The 23,745-nt window shown below is 36.8% G+C and overlaps 4 protein-coding genes across 7 annotated transcripts; 2 read left to right on the top strand and 2 right to left on the bottom strand.

Annotated features, from left to right (window-relative positions):
- The first annotated feature begins 708 nt into the window (after positions 1 to 708).
- LOC9303269 (F-box only protein 13) lies at positions 709 to 2,413 on the top strand. Its single transcript, XM_002869175.2, has one exon. The coding sequence runs from the start codon at positions 990 to 992 to the stop codon at positions 2,247 to 2,249; it is 1,260 nt and encodes a 419-aa protein (XP_002869221.1). The 5' UTR covers positions 709 to 989; the 3' UTR covers positions 2,250 to 2,413.
- LOC9305292 (pentatricopeptide repeat-containing protein At4g33170) lies at positions 2,402 to 5,664 on the bottom strand. The gene has a single exon (XM_002867150.2). The coding sequence runs from the start codon at positions 5,426 to 5,428 to the stop codon at positions 2,435 to 2,437; it is 2,994 nt and encodes a 997-aa protein (XP_002867196.1). The 5' UTR covers positions 5,429 to 5,664; the 3' UTR covers positions 2,402 to 2,434.
- A 63-nt stretch (positions 5,665 to 5,727) lies between these two features.
- On the top strand, positions 5,728 to 7,998 carry LOC9303268 (putative 2-succinyl-6-hydroxy-2,4-cyclohexadiene-1-carboxylate synthase). Its single transcript, XM_021019773.1, has 5 exons — positions 5,728 to 6,311; positions 6,801 to 7,118; positions 7,295 to 7,390; positions 7,534 to 7,601; positions 7,713 to 7,998. The coding sequence occupies exons 1-5, from the start codon at positions 5,982 to 5,984 to the stop codon at positions 7,825 to 7,827; spliced, it is 927 nt and encodes a 308-aa protein (XP_020875432.1). The 5' UTR covers positions 5,728 to 5,981; the 3' UTR covers positions 7,828 to 7,998.
- Positions 7,999 to 8,304: 306 nt separating this feature from the next.
- On the bottom strand, positions 8,305 to 21,537 carry LOC9303267 (myosin-15). Of its 4 annotated transcripts, none has more exons than XM_021019770.1 (38): positions 21,110 to 21,537; positions 20,872 to 21,018; positions 19,799 to 19,944; positions 19,547 to 19,703; positions 19,308 to 19,366; positions 18,523 to 18,679; positions 18,224 to 18,373; positions 17,997 to 18,133; positions 17,760 to 17,906; positions 17,569 to 17,670; positions 17,376 to 17,433; positions 17,191 to 17,292; positions 16,456 to 16,493; positions 16,243 to 16,369; positions 15,987 to 16,160; positions 15,730 to 15,861; positions 15,066 to 15,175; positions 14,683 to 14,743; positions 14,411 to 14,588; positions 13,933 to 14,138; positions 13,636 to 13,755; positions 13,442 to 13,540; positions 13,140 to 13,361; positions 12,288 to 12,427; positions 12,099 to 12,198; positions 11,770 to 11,823; positions 11,553 to 11,642; positions 11,245 to 11,415; positions 10,962 to 11,093; positions 10,631 to 10,807; positions 10,189 to 10,323; positions 9,837 to 9,907; positions 9,647 to 9,746; positions 9,516 to 9,572; positions 9,354 to 9,410; positions 9,167 to 9,247; positions 8,999 to 9,081; positions 8,305 to 8,731 (listed from the first exon to the last, which is right to left on the bottom strand). In XM_021019770.1, exons 1-38 carry the CDS (start codon positions 21,251 to 21,253, stop codon positions 8,581 to 8,583), a joined length of 4,572 nt encoding a protein of 1,523 aa, XP_020875429.1. In that variant the 5' UTR covers positions 21,254 to 21,537; the 3' UTR covers positions 8,305 to 8,580. The 4 variants fall into 4 exon arrangements, with proteins under 4 accessions (XP_020875429.1, XP_002867195.1, XP_020875430.1 ...); XM_002867149.2 differs by having other exon boundaries at positions 11,770 to 11,820; XM_021019771.1 differs by having other exon boundaries at positions 12,111 to 12,198.
- Positions 21,538 to 23,745: the final 2,208 nt, after the last annotated feature.

Raw genomic sequence — 23,745 nt, 5'->3', positions numbered from 1 at the left:
CAGGTAACGGTCTTCGGTCTCGGGCGCCAAAGCAAGTCCGCATGTAAATTTCCTGGTGGCCACTAGTATGTAGCAAGGGGGAATCGAACCCAGACGTATTGGAATTACCCCCTCAACCACGAAATCCGTCCTACCACTAGCCCATCTTGTAGTGGTTATCCTGGTTTTATTTACTTTTAATTAATGAATTCTATTGTATGTGAACATAATGGGAACATGAGAATTGGGAGATGAAAAATGTTCCATTTTAAATTTCTGGTAGTGATGAGACGGTAGTAAGCAGAATTTATCCAACTAAAAAAAATTTGTTTTCAGATATAGTAGTAGAATAACACCTATATATTTTTCGTGTGTTCTTGATAGTTTTTTTCATATAGAATGGGGAGATGAAAACGGAATCATTCTACATGACTTTTTGAGTACAAAAGATTGGTAACGGTAGTGAAAACTTACGCCAACTAAAAAAAGGTAGCTAGTTAGCGTTATTTCAGCTAACTTATACAAAAGTTAGTTGGCCTAAGTTTTTCTTTTGTTATTCTAAAGTCATTCACTGTTGAATAACTCCAAAATGCTGTCATAAATTATTATTTTGTTTAATGCTGTATTAACATAGTACTAATATTTAACCTGTATCGTCTCAATTAGTTTAGGTTTTGGATAGTAGTGAAAAAGAAGTTACCACACAATCTTTTCCCTTTTACTTGTCTTTCTCTCTCCCCACAAGAGTATCTTTGTAGGGGGATTGTCAACGCTCTTCGATAGAGGTGCCCAAGAAGCTTCTCTTCTCTCTCTCTCTCTCTCTCTGCTACTACAAATCTCTTCTCTATAAATCTTTCGTAAGTCCCTCTCTCAGCTTCCTCACCACTCTTGCTCCAGCTCAAACATCTTTTCTCTTCTCTGTCTCTGTATCGATCTCTCTTTCTCTGCATTTCAACAAACAGGGCTTCTTCTGACTTTTTTTTTTCACAAGTTCCTGCAACAACAAGAAGATGGGATTCTCAGCTGGGAAAAGAAAATCACGAGATGAAGAAGATACAACAGTGAGCTTCTTAGCTTCTGAATTCCCCATGGATGACCTCAGCGATGACGTCCTCGAGAGAGTCCTCTCATGGCTACCTACTTCTTGTTTCTTCCGTATGAGCTCTGTCTGCAAGAGATGGAAATCAAGCCAATCCTCAAAAAGCTTCAAGCTTGCTTGCTCTCAAATCCCTACTCGAGATCCTTGGTTCTTCATGATCCATAACGATTCCCATTCTTCTTCCTTCGTTTTCGACTCCACTGAAAACACCTGGAAAAATCTCAACCGCCGCGATTTCCTCCACCACCCCCGCCGCGATTTCATCCCCGTCGCTTCCTCCGGCGGATTGCTCTGTTTCCGCTGCTCAATCTCCGGCGAATTCCTCCTCCGTAATCCCCTCACTGGATCTTCTCGCGACATTCCTTCTCCAATCTCTCAAGATAGTGACAAACCTCTCCAAGCTGTAGCCATGACCACCACCACTGTTACTCCCTCCAGCTATAAGCTCGTTACCATCTCCGGTGAAATCCCAAATCTCAGTTTTAAGATCTACGAATCAAACTCAGATTCATGGAGCAAAGACCAAGAATTGGAATTAGCCAAGAACACTGATTCATCATTACATGATGATTCTGATACTGACATTGGCACAGTCTACTTCCTTAGCAAGACTGGAAATGTTGTCATTGCGAGTAACAACAATCTTCAGAGAAGTCCATCGAAGCAATACTCTTCCGTTATTACCGTTACAGATGGTGCTGAAATCGTCTATTTTCTCAGCTCTTACGGAACAGTTGTAGCTTGTGATCTCACGAAACGATGCTTCACCGAGCTGCCGAAGCTTCTTCCTCCGTTCCTAGAGTATTCCATCGACCTGGTGGAATGTAATGGAACAATGTATGTGATTCTCCTCTCTGAGTTCTTTGAAAGCGCGAGTTTAAGGGTCTGGAGACTTGACAATAACCGGGAATGGGTTCAAGTCGGGATGTTGCCTCCCGCGTTGTCTCATGAGTTATACGGTAAAAAAGGCGACATAAACTGCGTTGGAGGAGCTGGAAACAAGGTACTTGTGTGCTTCAATGCGAGTCCTCCAGAGGTGTATTGTAGATACTTTGTGTATGATTTAAATGCAGAAGAGTGGAGTGAGTTGCCGAGATGCTTCAAGGATGGAGAAGCTATGGATTTCGTTTCCGCTCTTTCATTCCAACCTAGGATCGAGGCTACAGTTTGAAATTTAGCTTTTCTATCTATGGATTAGGTTAAATGATTTGTAAGTTTTTGTGTATTCTTTCTCCTCAGGAGAATGCAATGTAACTTGATTTGTAATCTACTTACATTGGTCAGAGCAGGATGCTCTGTTCTAAGCCAAAACTATCAATGCTCTGTTGAAATTTAGCTTTACTTTCCAAATTCCAACTACCAATAATCACCACATGAGCAAATACCGTCTTTGAACCGGTGAAACCGGTTTGCATCTCTAAGTACAATCTCTCTATCATACACCTTTGATATATATTTCATCGCATTGTGACAATCTCCACAGACGCGTAGATTCTTAATCACACGGATCGGTGTGGATGGAGGAGTGCTCAAAAGTCCGAAAGCAACTGCCAGCTTCTCGCTGTGGTAGTACAGGGCGCGCTCTTTCTCTTCTTCTTCCACATCCACAAGTGTGAAATCTGTCTCAGGAACATACCCTTCTTGTTTGATGTCTCTTATCATATCTTTTACTTTCTTGTATATCAACTCGGTTTGCGGGTTTGACCTATCGTCCACGACAAATAGATGGATCTTGTTTTTCACCTCGATCCAACTGAAACCTGGGTCTTTTTTCACTTTGTGCCCTTTCATCATCGTCCGGGCAAGTTTCATCTCATCCCATTTGGAAGCAGCAGCATACATGTTGGATAAAAGCACATAAGCTGATGAGTCCAACGGCTCTAGCTCCAAAAGCTTAGTTGCCACTCTCTTCCCTGTTTCTGTGTCCCCTTGAACTCGGCAAGCTGCAAGCAAAGTTCTGTACATCGATGCTGAAGCTTCCATGGACATTGAGTCAATCAAATTTTCAGCCTCTTTAACAAGTCCAGCACGGCCAAGCGCATCAGCCAAACAAGAGTAGTGTTCTATTTCTGGTTTAATGCCATAGTCTCGATGCATTGATCGAATATACTTGTATGCCTCTGATACCAAGCCTGAGTGACTGCAAGCAGACAGAACGCCAATAAATGTGACCTTATCAGGTTTTATACCCAGTGATTCCATCTGTTTGAAAAGCTGGAGTGCTTCTTTCCCTTCCCCGTGTTGAGCTAATCCCACTAACATGGCATTCCAGGCAGTGATGTTCATCATCTCTATCCTTTTAAACAAACAATATGCATCGTCTATGCTTCCACACTTAGCATACATGTCCACAAGTGAAGTTCCAACGAATGGGTCACTCGTACAATTCAACTTGAGGGCATTTGCATGAATTTGGCGCCCCTGTTCTAATGCTGTCAAACAAGAGCTTGCTTTAGCAAGTGTGGCTATTGTAAATTCATCAGGCAACACTCCCATGAGCCTCATCTGGCTAAAAACATGAAGAGCTCGTTCTTCTTCTCCATTTTCTATGCATCCTGATATCAAAGTCGTCCAAGCAACATCGTCAGGCACGGGAATACTATCGAAGGCAAACTGTGCTGCACTCATATCGCCACATTTTACATACATATCCAAAATCCCACTGCTGACCCATAGATCTAAGTCATATCCAGATTTGATTGCATAAGCATGGACTTGCTTTCCTTGATTAATTGCAAACAAGAAACCACATGTCTTAAGCACTGTTGCGAGTGTGAAATCATCAGATCTCTCTCCCTGTTTATGCATCAAAGCGAAGAGTTCCAGAGTCTTATGACCGTCATGACTTTGGGTATAACCAGACATCATGGCATTCCAAGCGACGAGATCAAAATTATTCCTCCCAAACAAAACCTCTGCCTCTTTCATACATCTGTTCCGAGAGTAGGCATCAATCAGAGCAGTAGAGACAAAACTGTCAGCAACATTATTGGTTTTAATTGCATGAACATGAATTTGTTTACTCAACGACAAGCCTTCAGGAAGAGAAGAAGCAGCCTTTAGAACACTCGTCATAGTATAATGGTCTGGTTTGAGGCCGCAACGTAACAACTGCATAAACAGACACACTGCTTCTACTTCTAGGTCACTTTGAGCTATTCCGGCAATAACTGAATTCCACGAAATCAAATCTCGTTCACTCATATTGTTAAATACTGTCCTAGCTAAACCGATTTTTCTCAGTTTACAGTACATGTTTATTAGACTGTTCGAAACAGTGAGCATCAAATCAAGTCCTAACTTCAATGCCATACAATGAACTTGCTGCCCTAATGCTAAACTATCTAATCTAACAGCTGTAGCTAACACTAAAATAAATGTGACTTGATCACATTCCAAGTCGGACTCAACCATATCCATAAAACATTTGAGAAGAGCTGAATACTGGCCTGCGTGGAGATATCCACTCAATATTTTGTTCCTGGATATTATTTCTGAAACAGCAGACGCATCATTTCCATTTTCAAAGGATTTCACTTGTCCTGCTTCAGAATCATCACCAGAAATTCTAGAGAGTAAACGCAAAGTGATCTCATTGGGATGTAAGCCACTTGTATGAAATGCAGAAGAGAGGTCAATTGCTTCTTCCTTAAAACCCATTTCCAGATAAGCCTTCAACATCAAGTTCCATAACACCACATCTCTATAAGGCATCTCCTCGAACAAAACCCTACCTTCCTTAACCTTACCAAACTTCAAATATATGTTAACAAGAGCTCCGGCAACAAAGTCATCGCCGTCCAAACCAATCTTGCAAGCATACCCATGAAATGACTCTGAAGCGCATACATACCCAGAATGCAAACACAGTTTCAACATCGGAGACAGAGTCATTCGACTGGTATACACAACGTCCTGGCGTAAAATCCGGAAAAGAAGAAAAGCTTCTTTAACGTTCTCGACAACACCTTCGGAAGACTGAGCATAGGCAGCTAAAATCGAGTTCCAGGAAACAAGATCTCTTTCAGGCATTTTATCGAACACTCGGCGGGCATAAGTGAGTGATCCACACTTTGAGTACATGGAGATGAGATTGTTGACAAGGAATCGTTCTGGGTTTTCCTCTAAGGCTAGGATACGTGCGTGTGTACATTTGCCGAGCATCAAGTCCGACGTGGAGATTGCATCCCGAAGAAAGCCGAAACATTGTGACGAAGTCGAAGAAGATGAAAACGGTGAAGCAGCAGAAGTAAGACGTAGAGGAGGAGGAAGAGAAGGGAAAAAGAAGAGACATTGAACTTTGGGAGCTCTGTGAAAGGAGAAAGGGATGGCCTTGGAGGTTGCTCGCATGATCGGGTTAAAAATGTAACCTTTTTAATGTTGAGAGGTGTTATCTTGTATATCAAGTAACTCATATAACTCATAATTAACTTAAAAACCATTAATCGGCACCTAGATTTATGTATTGTTTTTTTTTTGGCAGCTGGAGAGTTTTCTGATTTTCGTGTTTCTAAAAAAAATCATCATAAAAATAGTTTTTGGATTCTCTACCAACAAAAAACTCTTTTAGATTTTAGGAAAACACAATCTTTATGAATTCGATTAGGTAATAAAATGGTTTTTTTTTTTTTTGAAAAATGAATCCAAAAAGCATTGTAATACTGTATCTAGTTTTTTTCCATTAGAAACCATTATTGTACAGATTCAAACAAAAACAATTATCGTGTTTTTTCTTGTGTATTAAAGAAAGGAAACAAATAAAAAAAAAATACACCATTCCTTTAACGTTACGTCCCTACACATTGAATAAGATTATCTTCCATGATCTTTTTTAATCTTTTGTCCATTTCTCACCCTTTCTCATACTCTCTCTTTTTCTCTGACAAGAAGGCTATAGAGAGATATGTCGCTGTCGTCTTACCTCAGCCCGACGCGCCTTCTAGAAGGCTACCTCCGTCGTTGCCTCACGTCGGCAGGACTGACGTCGCAGACGCTTTCTATAGACTCTGAAACAACCATCCACTTCTGGGGCCCACCACCTCTAGACCACCGGAGCGACGACGACGACAGACCGGTGATGCTTCTCCTCCACGGCTTCGGTCCATCCTCCATGTGGCAGTGGCGGCGACAGATTCAAGCCTTCTCTCCCTCCGTTTTCAGGCTTTATTCTCCCGATCTTGTCTTCTTCGGTGACTCTACCTCTTCCTCCACCAATCGCACTGAAGTCTTCCAGGTTTTTATAAACCTGTCTCTCTCTATATATGTATACTATATGCATGTTTTGATTCGATCGACAAACTTCCCACTAGATTTACCGATAACATATAAAAATCAAAGAAACAGAATTGAGAATGAATACGATCGAACATTTGCATCAAGATCGGTGAAAAAATTAGCTAAAGAACCAAAGAGCAAAAATATTTCAGAATTTTGTTTCTTTTGATTAGGATAAAGTAATCATAGTATGAAGATTTTTTTCAAGAATCAAAGAGCAAAAATATTTCAGAATACTTTATCTTATTTTTTGTTAACATATATAAATATCATTTGATTTCCTAGTACATATTTTTAACATCTAAATCTCAAAAATTGTGATCAATCCATCATGCTCCCTAGAAACAATTAGGATTATTATGATCAATCCATCATGCTCCTAAAAACTATCCTAAAAATATTTGAACTCTGTTTAATATTAATCACATATCTTAATATAAACAATTAGGCGGAATGTATGGCAAAGCTAATGGAGAAAATAGGAGTAGAGAAGTATAATGTGGTTGGAACTAGCTACGGGGGATTTGTGGCATACCACATGGCCAAAATGTGGCCGGAAAAAGTGGAGAAAGTAGTGATTGCAAGCTCTGGTATCAACATGCGAAAGTGTGACAGTGAAAGTTTATTGCAAAGATCCAACTGTGAATGCATCGAGAAAGTTATGTTACCATCCACTGCAACTGAGCTTCGCACACTTATGGCTTTGGCATCTTCGTGGCGGTTAGTTCGCATGTTTCCTGATGCTCTCTGGAACGACGTTATTAATGTAAGTAGCTAAGTGTTGACTGTTTGTTTTCTTTTTTTTCTTCTTTTGGCTTTAGGGAGAAAGAACAATTTTGTTGAAAATGAGTATCATCGTAGTGACATAGATCACACTTTTATATAGTGACATTAATTTATTCTCTAGCTAAACTTTGAAACTAATCTAGACTTATAATGTAGAATTTATATAAGAAGAATAGAAAAGAGAAGATTGAATTGTTGAAGGGGGTGACTTTCGGCCGCAACGAGAATTTAAACATCGATCCTCTTTCTCAGGTATGCAATGCTTCTTTTTATTATTCAAACATTCATAAAACTATGTCTTTACGTAGTTTTTACTTCAACGTTAATACGAGTACTTAAATGCGATTCATCTTATTACCGTTACATGTTTATAAATGTAATATACAAACTCTCAGGAGGTCCTAATTGTATGGGGAGACAAAGATCAGATATTTCCTGTGAAGATGGCTTACGAATTAAAAGAGTAAGTAAAAGTATATCTTGTTCAAGTGTAAAACTTATATAATAAATGAATTGTTCCAAAAATATCGATATTCTTAAGCATATTATAAAAATGGTTGGTATACTTGTGTAGGATTCTTGGAGAGAAAGCCAAACTAGAAATCATTGACAACACTTCACACGTTCCTCAGATTGAATGTGCGCAAGAGTTCAACAATATCGTTTTGAAATTTTTGAAGGGTTCTTAAGAGTGGTAATTTTATACATTGCTACATGATTCTTCAGCTTGTTTAGTGTTAAACTATTGGTTACGTAATTTTGCTACTTTACTTGCCATGCTTTCTCATTTTTCATGTAATAACTTCAAATATTGTGTCGCAAGATATTAAACACTAGATTTTTATACCGTGACGTCACTATAGAGATTTCTATTTCTAGCAAATAGTGATATTAATATGTAAACGCCTTTGTAGTTAATATGCAAATTTATGATACGAAATATAGGTATGAATTGGTTAGAACGGAGTTATGAATTTGGCCACCAATACAATGACAGAATTAAAAGTGGTTCAAAGTTGGTGGTTCTGAAACTGCCAAAACTTTAAATCACACTCTCAAAAGTCAAAAAGTATCTGATCAATTTTTGTTGACGTTACCGAATCCCTCACGGAAATGACATTGATATAATAAACATATGTCGTTGTCGGCAAGTTTGTCCACTAACGTTTTCTGAGAAAGCCATGGACCATTAAAATGAATCTCAAAGAATTATGAGAATTCATTACTTAATATTTACAAAGATGTTCTACCATATACAGTCCAAACAAAAGAAAAAAAAAACACTGACAAAGTTGCACGACTACAAACATTTGGCCATTATGTTATAGCATAATTCTACAATTACCAAGTCTAAGCTTCAAATTGTTCATTCTCTTAAAGAGAAATTTGCAATATCAAGTCTAATTGCAACTTCAATTGATGCATAATCAAGCTCATATGCATCATATGATCTGCTTTGAGGTTGAAGCTGTGGAGGGTTTCTTCACAAGGGACTGTGCACAAGTATATTCTGATACAAATTTTGGTGGTTCTATTTCTGATGGGTCTAATACTGGAATAGCCTTGTCTATATCTTCTGCAGAGAAAGGAATGCTGCACACAACAAAAAAAAAGAGATTGATAAATGTGACGTAGATAACTTGTGAACTACATCTGAATTATGCAAGATTAACTTGATTAATGAGACTCCTAACTCTCAACAAAACCCTAGAAATGTTAAAAAGTTTTTTTTGATCTACAAGGATTTGCATAACTTCACATGCCATTTAGCTTTCGTTGAGCTAGAGATATAACATTTCTGTTACTATCATATAAATCTACCTACGTATAACTAAACTTGAGAACAATAATAATTAATACCTCATATCATCATCCAGCAAGAACGAATTTGATGTTAGTTTTTGGTTATCCTTGTCCAAAAGTACCCTCATTTGAGAAACCACCTACAGCACAAAGATATGTGTAAAGGTGTTTCAATAGACAAAACCCAATCAAACTCCCAGATTTAGAGTTTACACATTAACTCACCTCATTTGAGACACTTTGAGTTCCATATTTATCATCCCAGTACATCGTACTTATTCGATATATTTGCCTTATTGTCAATACCTATAACAGAATTAAATAGTGCCGAGTTTTCATGAGATTGCAAAACTTCTTACAGCCTGGAATCGAAAGGAACAAAAATCAGAAGCCAAACAAAATATCAACGTACCGGGCATAGATCCTGCCTGATTTCATCCAATGATTTCTTTCTTTTCTGGTGTATAACCTTAGATGAAATTTTAAAAATTGCATAAAATACAAACCAGTTAAATGCAAGTTGCACTACAAAAAAGAATGCAAACTTTTATCAGAGAAGAAGATGAGTTTTTACCAAAAATCCAACAGCTTGTCTAATGTAATTTAACTCGTGCCAAGATGTTCCTGCAAACTGCATTCACAAAATTTTAGATCACAGATAGCATCCATCTATGAAGCAACCAACGATAATATAACATGGTGTACCTCCTCCGTCGCATTGGCTATCCACTTCTCCAATTCTGAAATCCCAGATTTCACATATTCCCCATTTGAAAATGTGCAACATTCACGACGAAGAAGAAGACTGAAGAAGAATTCAGATTAAATATGCAGAAAACAAAAGTAATCTACGGTAAGTGATACAACAAAGAACTGAAATTAAGATCACAATTACCTGTTGAAAAGTGATAGGTTGATAAATGAGAAAACCTGAGTCACAAGTTTGCGAATGAAGAACGAGGGTACCTAACAATACAATAGTCAGGTTATAAGAAATAAAAATAGACATAGTACATGAGCAGTGTAATTCCTAATCCTCGTATGTGGAGAAACAGGAAAATAACAAAGTAAGTCCTATATCGTTTTTTTTTTGAACAAATAGTAAGTCCTATATCTAAGACAATAATTTAGAGCAATACAATCTACATAAACTCAGACGAGTGAAAGTTTCTATGGCAAAGAAAAACTCATAAGAAGCAGCGCTGGTAGAAACAGACAATATGATTGAAACTATGGGATGTGCATACATGATTTTCACGAAGGCGGGACATAAGAGAATCCAAGAATTTGAGTATACTTTCCCATTGACTACTCGGTGATTGCTGCGGCACACCACCTGGTGATCTAGATTTTCCAGCAATCCCTCGTGAAGCTTTGGGTGCCTTGAGATTCATAAAAGAAACACGTGAAAAATCATAACATATTTCCACAAATCTTTCTGTATTTTGAAACTAAAGAGATGGAATCTCCACCACAGCTCAGTAGAACACAAAATTTATAACGCAAACTTCACCAAATTGTTATTTTTGAGGAATGAAAGGTACCAACAATAAGTCAGATCTTCTGTCACATAAAACAGATCATGCAGTATACAACTTGATACTATGTATTCCAAATAAGAAACAATAATTTCTCAAAAAAAAATTCCCACCAAATGGCATATAAAACTGAGTATTTTGATGAACTTACCTGAATGCATGATCCCAGAAGCGGTGATAATTCCTTTTTCAAATTATCACGAATTAAACCATAAATCTTCTCCACACATGCTGTCAGCTGCTGTTTAAATAATAATGCTGGATATCTAGCTTCTATATGCGAAGCACCATCGTCAGTTCCATGAAGTTTAAAAGGAGACCTTACTCCCTGGAACGCAAGAAACAGAACCTTAGTTTACTCAAAGAACATCTTACAGCAAGATTATACTCTACTACTGAATCTCAATAGTGATTTCAATTCCATAAAAATGAAAAATGCAAACTAATCTCTAGTCTCAAGTTGAGATATCAATTGAACTCACATATGCAGCCCTCCCAGAACGCTGAGCACTAGCATTTAGAAAACTATTTGACCGCAGATTTCTCTGCAAGAGGCATAGAAGTGCTGAAGCGTTTGAGAGCCAATATGGTAATACACCGTTTTCATCTCCGCCCTGAAATAAACATATAAAGCACAGACGAATATCATTACATGAAAGAGTTCCTATCAATTTGTTTGAGGTAATCCAACTTGGAAGAAAGTAGTTACAAAATCCCTTCAACAAGAAGGAGATCGGGTAAAATATGTTACACCAGAAGGATCACCTTCAGGGCTTCATTGATTCCCTCAATAATGATGTTAAATATGGCTGTGCTCTCAGATTCAAAGGCATGCCAGTGCAGAAGACATTTGTATATTACACAAGCAGCCAGTGGCTTATCATCATTGAATCCCAAATTTTCCTTTATACACCTGGAGAGCAATTCGTAGTTCTCCTGCAATAAAATGGTAACTTATGTCAAAATAAAATATCCACTTAAGCCAACGATAAAAACGCATTATGTTACTACCAATACAAGAAAACAAGGTTCTTCAATCATAGTCAAACATTTTACAGCTCAATAATTTGTACCCGGTTTCTTTCTGCAGTGAATTTGGATCTACGTGACTCTGACAGGCTATGTGAAAATGGCATGATGTGCTTTGAAGGTGTTGGTGTCTCCTGTATATATTTATGACATAAGTAGAGTACTCATTTTCAAGTATTTACAAACTAGGAAGATATAGAAACGATGGAGGTAATGAACAAAAGATAAAGGTAAAAAAAGATTGATGGCGTAGTTACTTACAAATACAGATCTCCTGTCATTTTGGGCTGGTACAACAGCACTAGCGTGTTTCTGCTGGGGAGAAGGTTATAATAAACAGTTAGTAAAAAGTGAAGACCGAATAAATCAGGATGACAAATTTGTGCTCAGGAAAAATGAAAGCACATGCTTCAGAGTATTTTATCTATTCCACAGGAGCTATGCTCGAAGGAAACCAGGAAAACATCAATCAATTAACAGGCAAGGTGTTGGAACGCATGGTTCAAATATAAAGGAAATTCCCAGAGTGCAGTACTTCCGCACATGCATATATCAGAAAGTGCAGCAGAGAATAGTCAAAGATTACATACTTCACCAAGTACCTGTCCTATTCTCTCTGGGGATGTGATTAGCGTTTTTTGCCTCAAGACATGGTTCTCGTTTTCCAGATGAGAGAGTTTCTCCTCAAGACTGAATAAAAAACAACTCACACAATAAAACAGATGCTTTTAGGAAAAAAGAAATAGGAGTGCCTTGAGAGGAGAACTGCAACTACAAACCTTTGAACACTCGTCTGGAGTTCAGAACATCTTATTTCAGCTTCCTTCAACTTCTGTAGTGTGTTATTGCAATCGGTTTTAGCATTGAGAAGCTCCTTCTCCAGAACCAGATTCTTCTTTTCCAAGGCGTTCATCGAATTCTGTGAATAAAAAGTGTTAGCAGAAACACATGAACAACCAAGATGACAAGATTTGGGTCTCTAAGCACAGAGGGAAAACATTATTAAAAAATAACCAATACGATGCTATGTTGAAAAACAAAAAGAGCAGTGAACAAGGGAAAGAATAAGACAAGCTGATTAAAGATGTAATCACTTTCGAGACCATTGCTCAGAATCTCTTACTACCCTTTCACAAACACAATTAATACATATCGAACTTCGCACTCTCCCGAACCTAGATCAAGTTAAAATAATCCATGGAAATTTCTGTATAGCCAGATATAAGAGGTGTCTATACTTCAAACAGCAGCCACCACTCTTTAAGCACAAACTGAGAATTAAGGAAGAGCACAAAAGCATGAACAACCAGCAGATTAATTAAATCATTATTGCAGTTCACCTAGGGGAAGAAACTCAAAGTGTCTTTATGACGAAGAAAGCTGAGATGCTATTAGTAAACTTCCAAAAAGAAGTCCTGTATTTTTACATAATAATATCAAATTATCAGGTGTTTCAAATTTCTGTAGATTTTCTACAAAGTCTATGCCAATCAGCCAAGGAGAAACCTTAGGTAAATATCTAACTTAAAGAAAAATTAATGATGGAGAACAGAGCCCTTAAAATTCCAAGTCCCAAATCCTAAAAACAACAAGCTGTTTAACATGTGTACAGTATAAAAGAGGAAAAGTACCTTCAACAAGGCGTTATCTTTTTTTAGTTCAACCATTCCATTAAGCTCTCTTTCAACAGCAGACTTCTCCTTCATGGATATGTCTAGTTGCTTTTCAAGTACCGCATTTTTATTGCACTCATTAATGGTAGCCAGCCTAGCTGCGTCTAGTTTGAGGCTGAAGGATTCCAATGTTTTCTGAAGCTTGGATATTTCACTTGACTTGGCCTCCTCACCACTTGTCTGTATTTACAGCACTTTGTGGTTATATACTCTGTTTCAGGAGATAAATACAATATAAGTGACAAAAATTGGCAACATACTCTCAATCGTTTCTCAAGCTGCAACCGCCATTCAAGATCTTCTAACCGTTTTTCAAGTTTCGTTTTAGCTAACCGCAAAGCACCTGCTTCATTAGCAGCCTGCAACATATTGATGTGCATGTTCATAGTTTGAGTGATAGTTAACTACTTAGTGAACTGAAATAATCCTGCTTTAGAACATAACTAAAACATACCTGTTTAAGTTTTCTGAACTCTCTATTCGCAAGCTTCTGTCGCCAACGACACTGAATAGCAATAATAGATGACTGACGGTGCCTGAATGCTGAGCGAAACTTATGGATTCTCCAATGAGCCTAAAAGATTTTATAATACACAATATTTAAGCACAAGAAATGCATTAGAGCCTGAAATCATGAATGAGGTTAAAAACATCAGGAAACTAGACGACTCTAGATTACCCTATATAAGAACTTAATAACAAAAAAAAGTGTGACGCACATGTACCATACAAACTTGGAGATCGTAAGTACCTGAATTAGAGAAGCTGCTCGATGCTCTTTCTGATGTGAAAACTTTAACCGAGTTGAGTCACCACGGATGCAAGACTGTATTACAATGCCAGCTGAAACCAGCTTTACAAATGCACATCTTGACAGCCACCTGCGTACATGCTTTTGGACCAAGACCGCTGCCGCAGCATTCCTTCTGGTGGCATAAGCATTTCGAGACAGGCATCCTTGCCAACAGAGACTATTATTAGGCTTAGAAATAAAACAGAGATAGGAAAAAAAATACAAATGCATTAATTCACAAGTAACCACAATTTGCATGGGTGATTCATGTGAACTTGTTTAGCAAAAGAAATCAATTACAATAATTTTCAGGGAATAGGGTGTTGGATATCTACAGATTTCTCAAGAATTGATAAAGAATACAAAAATTTTGACTGCAAGAGAAAAGCACATGCACAAATAAAGAAGAAGAATTAATAGTAAATGAGAAAGGAACCTCTACAGTATGCCTGAATTGAAATTGCAGAAGCCCGCACAGAGATGAAGTTCTGATGTGTAACAAATGTTCTCAGTCTTCGCTGAATGAGTCTTGCAGAAGCATCAAGCACTTCAGTCCGCCTAGAGTCCAAAATGCCAATTTGACCAGCTCTTAGGAACACTTTTGTCCTTCCTAGCTGTGAAAGATGTTCCAAATATTAGCAAATCAATTAGAGTGTCTAACAAGAGCATGCAATAGCGAAAATCATTTGGTTTTTCAGCCCACCATACCTGATAATTCCCAAGACCTAATTTACTCAAGATTTTCTCAGTCAGTGCCTGCTCATCATTGCTGCACATAAATTATATATTAACAAAATACTCTTGCTTGACAAAAGGATTATTTAATGCAGGATACAAGAAATTAGAAACATTAATGAAATCTGGTCCAGGGTATTTGTCCTGTCTAGCCAAAAGCTATAAATAATGCTTAAGTTCTATAGATACGTCATCTAGTTTTCCTTAATCACGCGGTCAGTGGTCACAGAAACATGTCGAATAACTTTTGTACAGGTTCCCAAAAGTGCAAAGACAAGTATAGGACCAAAAAAAAGAAGTATAGGACCAATAACACTCTAACAATAATCTTAGAATCATTGATCAAATAATTGTACCTCTCATCCATGAATTCTGGAGCTAGCAGACCAAAACGATCCACGAAGTCTGAATAATTCCTTCGAGTGGGATACCCTGCTAGACTAATCCGAACAGCTTCCAGTACACCCTATCCAAAGACATCATTAAAGTTAATAGACCAAACAAAGGAAACGGGAGGTAAGGCAAGAACATGAAAAGACTAGTACAACCAGCTTAGTGTAAGCCAAATCACTTCAATTGGTCAACTATAAGGACACAATCAGGCAATTTAGAAAACGGGTGTAGCAAAACATGTACTACAATAGTTAAATAACACAATGGCCTTAAGAAGAGAAGGCTAACATTACATTTTAATTACGTCAACAAATGTGCACAGCGATAGTAATATCAACGATGTGTACAAACTCCACATTTATATAGATGACCAAGATCAAAAAACTAATGAGCAAGAATATGAACTTTATAGCCTGACATGGCATGGAAAAACATACGCATTCTGTGACAAGAAAAGATATAAGCATGCTAAAAAAAAACTTGACACACTTCATTTACGTTAAATAAAAGAACAATGGAGACAACAGACTAGCTACAAAAAAAAGAAACAAAGAAAAAAGCTTTCTCTCATTATAGAAACACCATCATAACCAAGGAAAATGAATTAAGATCACGTAATCCACTAACCCCACAACGAAGTTGATGTAAAACACTAAGGCTCTCAAATTTTTGAGGTCTGTTGAGTGAGTTTGGCTTCACACACCGAACATAGTGAGGCTCTGTTTTGCTGAGAGTTTCCATGAGGGCTTGAAGTTGTTGCTAAAATCAAAATTATATGATCAGATTGATGATTGGTTTTACGATCAATAGTTCTTGATATACACAACTTCCATGACAGAGGACCTTGCAATGTGAAAAAGAAAATAGCTGGAAAAATTCCCTACCTTAAATCTGGAAGACACAGAAGAAAATTTGTAAGAAGATCTAGTAGACTCCTCCGGGGCTGAGGGGAAAAGTCCAGCAACGAAAGGGCATTTGGAGGAAGACAGCAGATTGCAATGCTCCACTATAGTATAATCACGGTTTTTATCCAAAAAGGATTCAGTTTGATAAGTAACCTACAGAAATGGTGTGGCACAAACTCATTGAGATCTTAATGAAACAAAATAACATTAAGCTATGTCCTAGAGCAAGACTTGCCTTGCCAGCGTAATGAGAGAGAGTAAAATCCGTCTCAGAAAATTTTGCCTTCTCCAATCTCGGATGAAATTTAAAGTTCTGAAACAGCTTCATTGAAAATGACTCATGAGTTGATCTAGGAAACATGCTGCATAAAAGGCAAACATATATAAGTCAGCGAGCAAAGAAAATACACGTATTGTGGATACACAAGATGAGACAGGAATATTGTACCAAGCTTCATCCAAGAGTGCAATTACCCCAATAGGCTTCTGCAGACAGCAAAAATAATAATGGTAGAATTAGAGGAAGATAGATCAATTTTACAGTCATGTCTGCTTGATGTTAACAAAGCAAAAACATTAAAAGGGACACAATTCTTGAGGTTGGCAACTACATTAAAAGATTGAAAAGAAAATAAACTATTCTATGTTATCTCTGTTATTAACGTCTAGTATACCAGAATGCAAAAAAACCATTAACCAAAAAGGGACATGTCTTTCACAAATATTCTATCATTCTTGCATTTATATACTGGAGCCTTTCTCGTCCATATTCTATCATGGGAATAACAATGGCATCTTGAGTAACTTTAGACACGGTAAATGTATTGACTACATTAACCAAACCAATGTATGACACAGTACAATGTAACATTAGTGATACCGTTAGTTTCAAAACTATGCTGATGGAGTTGAGTAATGTCAAAGCAGGAGCAAGAATAACATTGAACCGCTCAAATTTTTTTTGAGTGATATGATTCAACAAATCCCCTGTTTAAAGGGTGTTGAACTCTTTTCTCGACAATCTAACTAAAACTATAGTAGAATAGATAAAAAAGACATGATATTTTGACACCATGGTCAAAATCTTATATTAAAGGTCTGATACAATTTCAGCTGTTGCAAGTTTCAGAGATCACAAAAGGCGAAGGGGCAAGAAATTAGAACAAAACAGAGAGAAACGTACCTTTTCAATAAGGTCCAAGACATCTTGGTTGTCAATAAACTCGATATAACTCCAATTAATTTCTTCTTTTCTGTACTCATCCTGCTCCATCTTGAATACATGCTGAAAACAGACTAGAGATAATAAGGAGAGGAAGCAATATTCTAAATCTGGCCAAATCTTTGAAAATGAGTTCCCTATATTACCTCATTGAAATGTTGCTGCAGCTTTTCATTTGCAAAGTTGATGCAAAATTGTTCAAAACTGCAGAGTGAAATAGCCCAGATAAAGTTTACACAGTTCACAGCTAAACATGGTGCACCATATATAACTAACAAAGAATTGGGGCTGAGAAAGGAAAGAACTATCATTTAGTTAGTTCCACGGATCATCGCTAACCTGTTATTCTTAAAACATTCAAAGCCATAAATGTCCAGGACTCCTATTTGAAAACGAGATTCTGGATCTTGCCCAACAGACTTATTGATCTTATCAACCAGCCTGAGAGAAGCATAAAACGAATAGATCAACATAAGTGTTACATCAACAAACCTCCGTTAAATGAAAGGATTAAGAAAGTAAAAGCAAACCAGTCAAACAGATGGGCGTAAACGGTCTTCGCGAGGGTATCCCGGCTAGCAACAGCAGCATTAGGGTCGAGTGCTTTGATAATGATACCTTCACGGGTCAGAATTGAACGTGTGCAGAGAGAAGCCAGCAAAAGATTTGCATCACATCTGATTAATTTTGCATGGATACAACAAAATAAACAAGCTATCTCTTGTATGCAAAATTAAAAATGAGTACTATCAGAAAATTTTATGTACTTGAAAAGATCAGCAGCCATCTGCAGATGATGTCTAGATTCCAGATCCTTTACCACTGAAGAGTCGTGCTCTCTCCCTGAGGAAAACTCAACATTTCCAAGATGTAGAATCGCAGCAAGTGTGCGGAATATCCCTTCCTGATAAATGATTTGTGCAGGAAACAAGCAAGGAATTTCAGAAACTAGCAGAAGAAAAACATATGAAAATTCAATAAGAAGTCGAAAGACCTGCTCATCATGACTTATGCCCACAATATCCATTGCCCTCCTTGTATTCTTATACTCTTCTGCGCTGCTGACTCCTTCTAGTTCATAGGTCTTGCTTTGATTTAAATAATGAAATTGACGAGGGTTGCTTAGTTTATATTTCTCAGCGTCCTAAGCAAAATAAGAACATTTACAGGTTAGTCATCAGCGTAGGTAAATTGACAAAATCAGCGCGAAAAACCTGGCGTAACTCAATCAGATAATAAGAAAACCGAAACCAATCTCTTATGATATGTATACAGAGCTGGAAAAAGAATTACATTCCCCGAAGCGCACAATTGATAAAAACAATGATAATTCCTCTCGGGGTCTGTTATCCGGACTACACGTGATCTCTCCAGAAGATAGGTTCTGATTGCGGCACCAGATATTCTACCATTTGTGTCAAACTGGATTTCGACAAACTTTCCAAAACGGCTGAACAGCAAAAAATCAGTAGATTGGTCAGTAGATTCGTCAAAAAGCTAGGCCCACATAAAAAAAATAACTGCAGTAAGTACCATAATTCAAAAATAAGATGCAGCAACAAAACATCTAGAATCCATAATGCATTTAAAATTTGTAAAATGAGATTCCAGAATCATAAACTCTAACTTCTTTATATACGAAACGAAAAAAAAAAAAAAAAAAAAGAGGAAGCTAATTACTCCCATTAGCAGTAAGATTGTTACCAAATTTCAAGTACAGGGACTTTTATAATAAACCAAACAGACCTCATAATGCATTTCACACTGGTACAAGGGGTCTTCAAGTCCTAGTGAAAAAGTTGTCAATAGACCATACATCTCAAGTAGAACTGCTACTATATTTCAAGCAAAAGGTTTACTAAAACCATACCGACATCATAAAATGCCATTATCACTGGTTTCTAACAGCTCGACATAATTCACTATAAACATAACGGCATCCAAAAATGATTCTATGTGTATTAATGATACTATCATGGTAAATTTGTTGGGAAATGACATAAGAGCAATTAAAGAAACACCTCCCAATTTTCATTGAAAAAATAATTAGAAAGAAAGAAAAAAAACCCATAACCCACCTGGAATTATCATTTCTAACTGTTTTTGCATTGCCAAATGCTTCCAAGAGAGGATTTGACTGCAGGACAAGAATACTTAAATTAGAATAGATAACTCGCAAGTCAAACATGATCACCCCTAAAAATTTATCTGCAAACAAATACCAGGGGAGGAAAAACAAAGTCAAACATGATCACACCAATTCTGTTTTTCTCATTGAACAAGATAAAAGATACAAATTCTATAAGCAAAATCTTACTTCAAGGACTTGCTGCTCAACACTTCTATCATCGTCAGTAGCACGTCCCCCAACAAATGTAAGATACTGCATGATTAGTTTGGTTGTCTCAGTTTTTCCAGCTCCACTTTCACCGCTAACAAGTATTGACTGACTTCGACTGTCGTCAATCATTGCTCTGGGTCATAAAGCACAACTACAGTTAATTGATTAACATAGCTGATAGTAAGATTTAAAAATATCAGAAACATTAGAGAAAAAAAAGTGGACCACCTGTATGCAACATCAGAAACTGCAAAAACATGAGGACTGAGCTCACCGAATGGTGCTCCCTTGTACTGCTCCATCATGTGCCCATTGTAGAGATGTGGAAGCTTTTTAAATGGATTTACAGCGATCAGAATGCTTCCAGTGTATGTCTGAAAAAGAAGTCGAACGTATTTGTAAGAAGATATTGCAGTCATGAATAATTTACTAATGGAACTGCGTAAAAAGCTGACAGTTATGAGTGGCAAAAAGAATGAGACTGGAAATATTACCACCAATAGTTCCAACTAAATATTATCATCTCAATAGGGACATAAATAAATTAGAGACCAAGCTCCCACCACAGTTTTACGAAGGGGCAAGCCAGCATTTACAAGGGAATCTAGCTGAGTACAAAACTGTCTAAAACAAAATACTTTCACCTACTAAATACGGAACAGAAGCTCTCCACAACTTTAGAAGGAATATTGAACCTATATGTACTTCACAATCACAGGGCAGTCACTAACAAAAAATTGTTACGAATACACAAAGTTGATTATCCCGTTCCCACCAATAATATCGTTTATATTGAAAAAAAGCAATAGTTAGGGTTAGATCACAAGATGTTTAAAGTGCAACTGGATACCAAATAAGCAATTTTTGCAAGTGAATGCCTGTAATGATATATGCATTTTGTCACAATAAATTTATTCACTTGGATATTTATCTTTTTCGGCTAACTAATATATCAGATCACAAGTATAAGTCACATCTAGAGGCATCCATCACAAAGACGCACAAAAATTACAACAAGTGGGGGACCTTGAATCCACTTCATATGGAAACATGTCTTACACCACAAAGTAATACGGAAGAAACTCCAAAAGCAACAATAACTCGTTCTAGAGGAAAGCTCCTGCCAGTGAGTACACTAATACTGTGACGAAAATGAGTAAACATCCATATGGAATGAAATCCGACTCAATAAAGTACCCCGGGAAGTATAAAAACTAAAATTCAAACTCCAAATATACTCACGAAGACCTCTCCAATCTCCATAAACAATACCAAAAAAAAAAAGAGTGAAAAGAACTCACATATATATCATTCAGAGCGTATCTCCTCTGTAGATTATAAAGCACACCAGCTTCGTGCAAGTATGTGAGTTTGGTCATATCATCCACTCCGTTATGCTCTTCATCATCGGGATCCCTCCGAAATAGCTTTTCCGGGGAAACAAAAACCTAAAACGCACAACAGCAAAGAATTAGCATGAATAAAGCGCGAAGAAGAAGTAGAAGAAGAGGAAACAGAAGAAATAACGGTTAATCACACCTTCTTCCCAGTAGAAGTTTGAACATGGAGCTTGTTATCAAAAGAATCGAGCACATCAGCAGCAATCCAAGCAAAATCCTTATCTTCGACCCAAACCTTGTCCCCCTTGCGCAGATTCAATTCCATTGGAAGACAATTTCTCATGAACTCGTGAAGAGCTCGACGAGAAAACCCTAGAGAATTAGATTGGGGGAAGCAAGAGTCATAGAGAGAGAAAGAGAGTCCGTGAGGTTGCGCCAGAGGATTTTTCAAATTTCAAATGAACAAGAATTGAGAAACCCTAAGGAGATAGAGAGAGAAGGGACGGAATTTTACTACTGTGGAGTTTCTTTTTTTTTAATGGTTCAAAGTTACTTAAACCGCTACCCAAAAAAAGTTCCCAAAAGCAAAAAAAGGCAACAACATCACACAAAAATTACTTCCCGCCCTCTTGGATTTCCAATATAAAAACAAAAAAAAAAAAAAAAACAAACCAAAACAGAGAATTTTTTGGAAAACAATTACGAAGTTCTTCAAATTCCGGAGTAAAATTCCAAGTTTATTATCTTTGATCTTTGATTGAAATAGTTTATAGGTTTTAATCCGTGCTACTCGTAAAATTGATTTCAACAATTAGCAATTTATAGCGTTATTAGTAAAACAAACTAATAAACTTACTGACGCTAAAACTTGTTATTTTTAGCAATTTTGATTCTATAACACCTTTAACCCCCAAAAAAAAAAAAAAAGGTTCTATAGCACTCAGAAGTCAGAAGAATTATAACATGTCCGACTTTTGTTTATTTTTCTTGCTTTCCATACAATTAAAAAACATTAACAATTAGTCGAATTTAACATGAACAGATAAACTCGAAGTATTGTTTCTTTTAATTGCGGTTCTGGTAAAATAACAGTCGTGTTCACGCTTTGCCTTATAAGAACATGATCAATTGATCATGAACGCATATCAAGTCATTCCTTATTGATCGCTAACATACATATTTATGACTCGTGATGTTTACGTCAACAACATGTATTAAAGAGGTTTGAACTCTAATCAGTGTTCTAAAAAGCGGTCTAGGCGGTCGCCTAGGCCCCGACTAGGCGCTAGGCTCTCATGCGACGCCTAGATAACCGTCTTGACCGCCTAAAGTTACATAGATCTTGTTTAATGTATTTTTTTCAATTTTAATTAGAGTTATTTATATATATAGTTATACATATTTATATATTGTTTAATATAAATATAAATAAATGTTTTATCTAGTTTTGTTTATAATTTCATAATTTTTAGTTTTATATAGACATTTTATATAACTTTTATATATAATATCATATTTATAATATTTTATGTTATAAACGTCTAAACCGCCTAAAAAATCGCCTAAGCCCCGATTAGACGTTCTAGGCGCTAGGCACTGGGTCACCGCCCGCTTAGCGCCTAGCGCTTTCTTGAACACTGACTCTAATGGTAGCATAAACATAAACTTCTATGTTACGTGTTTTTGTCGATTTATCAAACGTGAGAATCACATTTTGCCTTATTATAACCAGTGCCGGTCCGGTAAAATCTGGGGCCGAATACAAAAAAAAAAAATTTTGAGGCCTTTTAAAAAAATAAAAATTGCTATTTTTTTTTATAATTATTGGACATTCATAATTTTTATTTATTAATTTTTAGATATTTTTGTTAATTATATAACTTTTTTACTAATTATTGAATATTTTTTTGTTAATTATGTGGCATTTTTGCTACTTTTGAGAAATTTTTTACTAATTTTAAGGCTAAAAAAAAAATCTCAACAAAATGGACCTAAAAAATATGAGGTCCAATACCAATGTTTTATAGAAATTGGTAAAAGGCCGGGTCTAATTATAATATATTATAAGTAAATCAAGTGACTACGTAGAGTTAACAACACTAGCTAGTGAGAACTACAATTCCACTGTAATATTGCATTCACATCAAAGCAAGAGGATATTAAAAAAGAGAGGATATATTAGGATTGTAGTTTTCAATCCTAGCTACAAATATAAATCAAACCTTCCAAGGTTTGTGTGCTTTTTTAAAATTGCATGAAGTGAAGTTGAACTTAAAAGTTAAAACCAGTTAGATGAAACTTGTAAATTTACTGATGAAGAGATTTGAAGTAACAGAAAAAAAAAAAAAAAAAAAAAGGGTTTGAAATTGGTAGGTACAAAGTGGTATGTCAATCATTAGATTCTGGCATTAAACACTAGAGTCTTTTTTTTTTTGGACAAACACTAGAGTCTAAATCTAGAGTTTTTCTTGCCATAATATTTTGGGTAATTTTGGTGAATAACTATATTTGCTAACTAAATTAAGAATATAGCATCATATGTATCAAAATTAAGAAAGTAACATAGAGATAAGGGAAAAGACATTTTTGGTCTTGAAAGAAATCAACTATCTGTGATAAGATCAGTGGCAAGGAGAGATCAGCAAACAGCAAGGAGAGAGATTTGTGATTGGAGGTTCAAGAGGTAGATGCACCGACGGAGATTTGCGATCAGAAGCTCGAGAAGTAGATTCAGTAGTTGCAAGGGAAGGAGAACAAAGGCGAAAGTTCGGTGGTGGCGGCGGCAGTGATGTTAATGGCGGTGGTAGCAGTGCCGTTGATGGTGTTAGTAGCGGT

Source organism: Arabidopsis lyrata, assembly GCF_000004255.2.
Source record: "Arabidopsis lyrata subsp. lyrata unplaced genomic scaffold ARALYscaffold_7, whole genome shotgun sequence".
Lineage (NCBI taxonomy): Eukaryota > Viridiplantae > Streptophyta > Magnoliopsida > Brassicales > Brassicaceae > Arabidopsis > Arabidopsis lyrata.
This window is presented reverse-complemented; position numbering and strand designations above follow the sequence as displayed.

Coding starts and splice junctions, on each gene's coding strand:
- LOC9303267 (XM_021019770.1), bottom strand. CDS start 21,253: ATGAGAAATTGTCTTCCAATGGAATTGAATCTGCGCAAGGGGGACAAG. Junction 21,019..21,109: donor AAACTTCTACTGGGAAGAAG/GTGTGATTAACC, acceptor TGTGCGTTTTAG/GTTTTTGTTTCCCCGGAAAA. Junction 9,248..9,353: donor TCAGGCAGGATCTATGCCCG/GTACGTTGATAT, acceptor ATTCTGTTATAG/GTATTGACAATAAGGCAAAT.
- LOC9305292 (XM_002867150.2), bottom strand. CDS start 5,428: ATGCGAGCAACCTCCAAGGCCATCCCTTTCTCCTTTCACAGAGCTCCC.
- LOC9303269 (XM_002869175.2), top strand. CDS start 990: ATGGGATTCTCAGCTGGGAAAAGAAAATCACGAGATGAAGAAGATACA.
- LOC9303268 (XM_021019773.1), top strand. CDS start 5,982: ATGTCGCTGTCGTCTTACCTCAGCCCGACGCGCCTTCTAGAAGGCTAC. Junction 6,312..6,800: donor ATCGCACTGAAGTCTTCCAG/GTTTTTATAAAC, acceptor ATAAACAATTAG/GCGGAATGTATGGCAAAGCT. Junction 7,119..7,294: donor TCTGGAACGACGTTATTAAT/GTAAGTAGCTAA, acceptor CTTATAATGTAG/AATTTATATAAGAAGAATAG.